Source organism: Bidens hawaiensis, unplaced genomic scaffold (assembly GCF_021521415.1).
Source record: "Bidens hawaiensis isolate Kalapana, Puna unplaced genomic scaffold, B.hawaiensis_p1.1 tig00066611_1, whole genome shotgun sequence".
Classification (NCBI taxonomy): Eukaryota; Viridiplantae; Streptophyta; class Magnoliopsida; order Asterales; family Asteraceae; genus Bidens; species Bidens hawaiensis.
Genome location: NW_027501846.1, coordinates 25,901 through 28,459, shown reverse-complemented (window position 1 = coordinate 28,459; position 2,559 = coordinate 25,901). Strand labels below are relative to the sequence as shown.

Genomic DNA, 2,559 nt, shown 5'->3' with positions numbered 1-2,559 from the left:
ATGGCGGACCAGCATCAGACCTCCGATGAAAACAATGAGCTTGAACAATTAGAGGAAGATGTGAACCTTATGGCTCAAAAGCTAACTGAATTCAGACACACTTTACCCGACCAGCTTCGAACCACACTCGCCTCTTTTCTCTCTGCTCAGAGACCTCTTAATAATATTATTAATAATAATCCTGGACCTTCTTCCAGTAATCCCAATCCAGGTACTCACTGAATTCTTTATTATTATTATTATTATTATTAACAACTATTAATTAACCGAAGTCAATGTGGTCAACGAAGTTTCAAGTCAGTTAAGTAAGTAATATACTTTAGTTTGTTAGCATTCTGTTAACGGTCTAATTAGTTTTGTTAATAGTCCAGTATTGTTGACGTTGTAATTAGTTTCGCTTGATTATCGTGAGCAATAATAGTCACTTGAATCTTTTCGTTATACCAGTTCGTTGATGTTTTCGTAACACCTCAAATAAAACTCGTTGCACAGCCGAGCTTTGGCTCGTTTAAGGTACTGCACGAGCTCGATCCGAGCTTACGCTTGTTTAAGGTTTGTCTCAAATTATATACAAATAATTGAAAATAATTCAATAAATAAATAGTAAACGAGTTGAACTCAAGCTTTAGTAAACGAGTTCAATCTAGGTACTCACCGATTTTTTACTCTTTTGGACTTGTATTTATAAATTTCACACTGCACAACCGAGCTCGAGCCGAGGTTTGGCTTGTTTAAGGTACTACACGAGCTCAAGCCGAGCTTAGGCTTGTTTAAGGTTTTTCTCAAAATATATAAAATAATTAAAAACAAGCTGAGCTAGAGCTCTTGTAACTCAAAACGAGCCAAGCTTGGGATCGGCTTGTTAGTATGGCAATTAGTTGCTAATGAGTTAGAAATATAGAGGAAGATGTGAAATTATATATGAAGAGTATGAAAATGAGTATTTAGTTATTGTTAAGTTAGTTTTAGGTTTCTGCACATGACTGCATGTTATCATCATGCTATTCTCTATGTATACAGTTAGATAAGTTCATTTGTTGATATGTGATCATATTGTGGCGTTACATGTATGATGTGAATGATAGGGCTGTAAGTGAACCGGACTAAACATGGCCTTTTTCATGTTCGTCCGTTAAGCTTTTATCGGACAAACGAACGGTTCACGAACACCTAACAGAACCGAATTTCTTGTTCTTGTTAATGTTCGTTCATTAAGGAAATAGACTTGTTCGTGAACGGTTCACAGACAGAAATGAACACAAACAATGTTTTATTTGATTTGGCTTACTGATCATGGTCAGTGTCAACGGTTCGGTCAGGCTACCAAGTTTGTGTTGTTTTTTTTAGTAATCATATTCTTATGTTAATTTTACATATAAAATAATCGCATATTACTCAAATATATTTTTGTTTTATAGTTTGTAGTTTTGCTTAAATCTATATGATAAGACTAGGAAAGTCATTAGATAGTAATGAAAACCTTTAGTGAATAAACCTAAACAAACAAACAAACATTAACGAACATAAAACGGATGTAAACGAACACAACTGAACGAGCATGGCCTCTCTGTTCATGTTTATTAAACGAACAAAGATAAACAAACTTCCTGCCAAACCGTTCACGAACAGTTAACCGAATCGTTTGCTTACAGCGCTAGTGAATATCATGTTTTGCTCATCTTTCTGTGAGATATTGTTTCATCCTTTGTTATTTTTACTAACATCTTGAATGCATAAGTTGTAACTCATACGTAATGATTCGTTGTCTAACTTCTTGATTCAGATAATGGAGCATTGGTAGAAGGTGATCTGGTGCATGCTGAAAAGATACGAACGATTAAACAGAAGATTTCAGACAACAAGTCCGCAATGTCATCGCAATTGAAGAGAGTGGAAGATTGTATGTCAAGAGTTGAGAAACTGGACTCCTTCAGCAAAGGAATCCATCCTGCATTTAAAAGACGAACGATCACCTCAAAAGATTGCTTCGTGTGAGGCTACTGCAGCGATTCACACAATCTGAAAAGCATATAACATCATTGTCGTAAGCTTGAGTTTGTTTCAATTTGATAAACTTCGCGGTTTTGGTGCGCTGCATTCAATCAATGCTGACCAATTCAAAAGTTGTAAGTAGTTTAGACTTAAGACTATGCTTTATGTGTTACTTGATTTGTGTGAACGAATTGTTTTTCGAAAATTTGAAGGTAAAGATTTGCATATTGGTATGTTGTTTGACATGGGTTAAAAACAACTGAAAATGAAATTTTGATTAAATGGTGTGCGTAACTGCGTAAGGTGAAAATACGTGTACAACAACCTTGCCTCATCGCACGAGTACTTTACTAGTGTTACTTATAAATAATAAGTTTTATATCATTTATTTTCATACTATTAACAAATACCATTAAAAAACAAGCTCTTACGCCAAAGATCCTCCTACCCCAAACTCCTTACGCGTCTGCGCCAAAGATCCTCTTGCGCTAAATAGCAATTTTGTCGGTAAAATTACGCATGCGCCCTCTTGTTTCTTGGTAACTTTAAAAAGTCAAAAGCTATCTT

The 2,559-nt window shown here is 35.2% G+C and overlaps 1 protein-coding gene across 1 annotated transcript; it reads left to right on the top strand.

The window, feature by feature from the left end:
- Window positions 1-2,217, top strand: LOC143604775 (uncharacterized). The gene is made up of 2 exons (XM_077081159.1): window positions 1-211; window positions 1,784-2,217. Exons 1-2 carry the CDS (start codon window positions 1-3, stop codon window positions 1,993-1,995), a joined length of 423 nt encoding a protein of 140 aa, XP_076937274.1. The 3' UTR covers window positions 1,996-2,217.
- The last annotated feature ends 342 nt before the right edge of the window (window positions 2,218-2,559 follow it).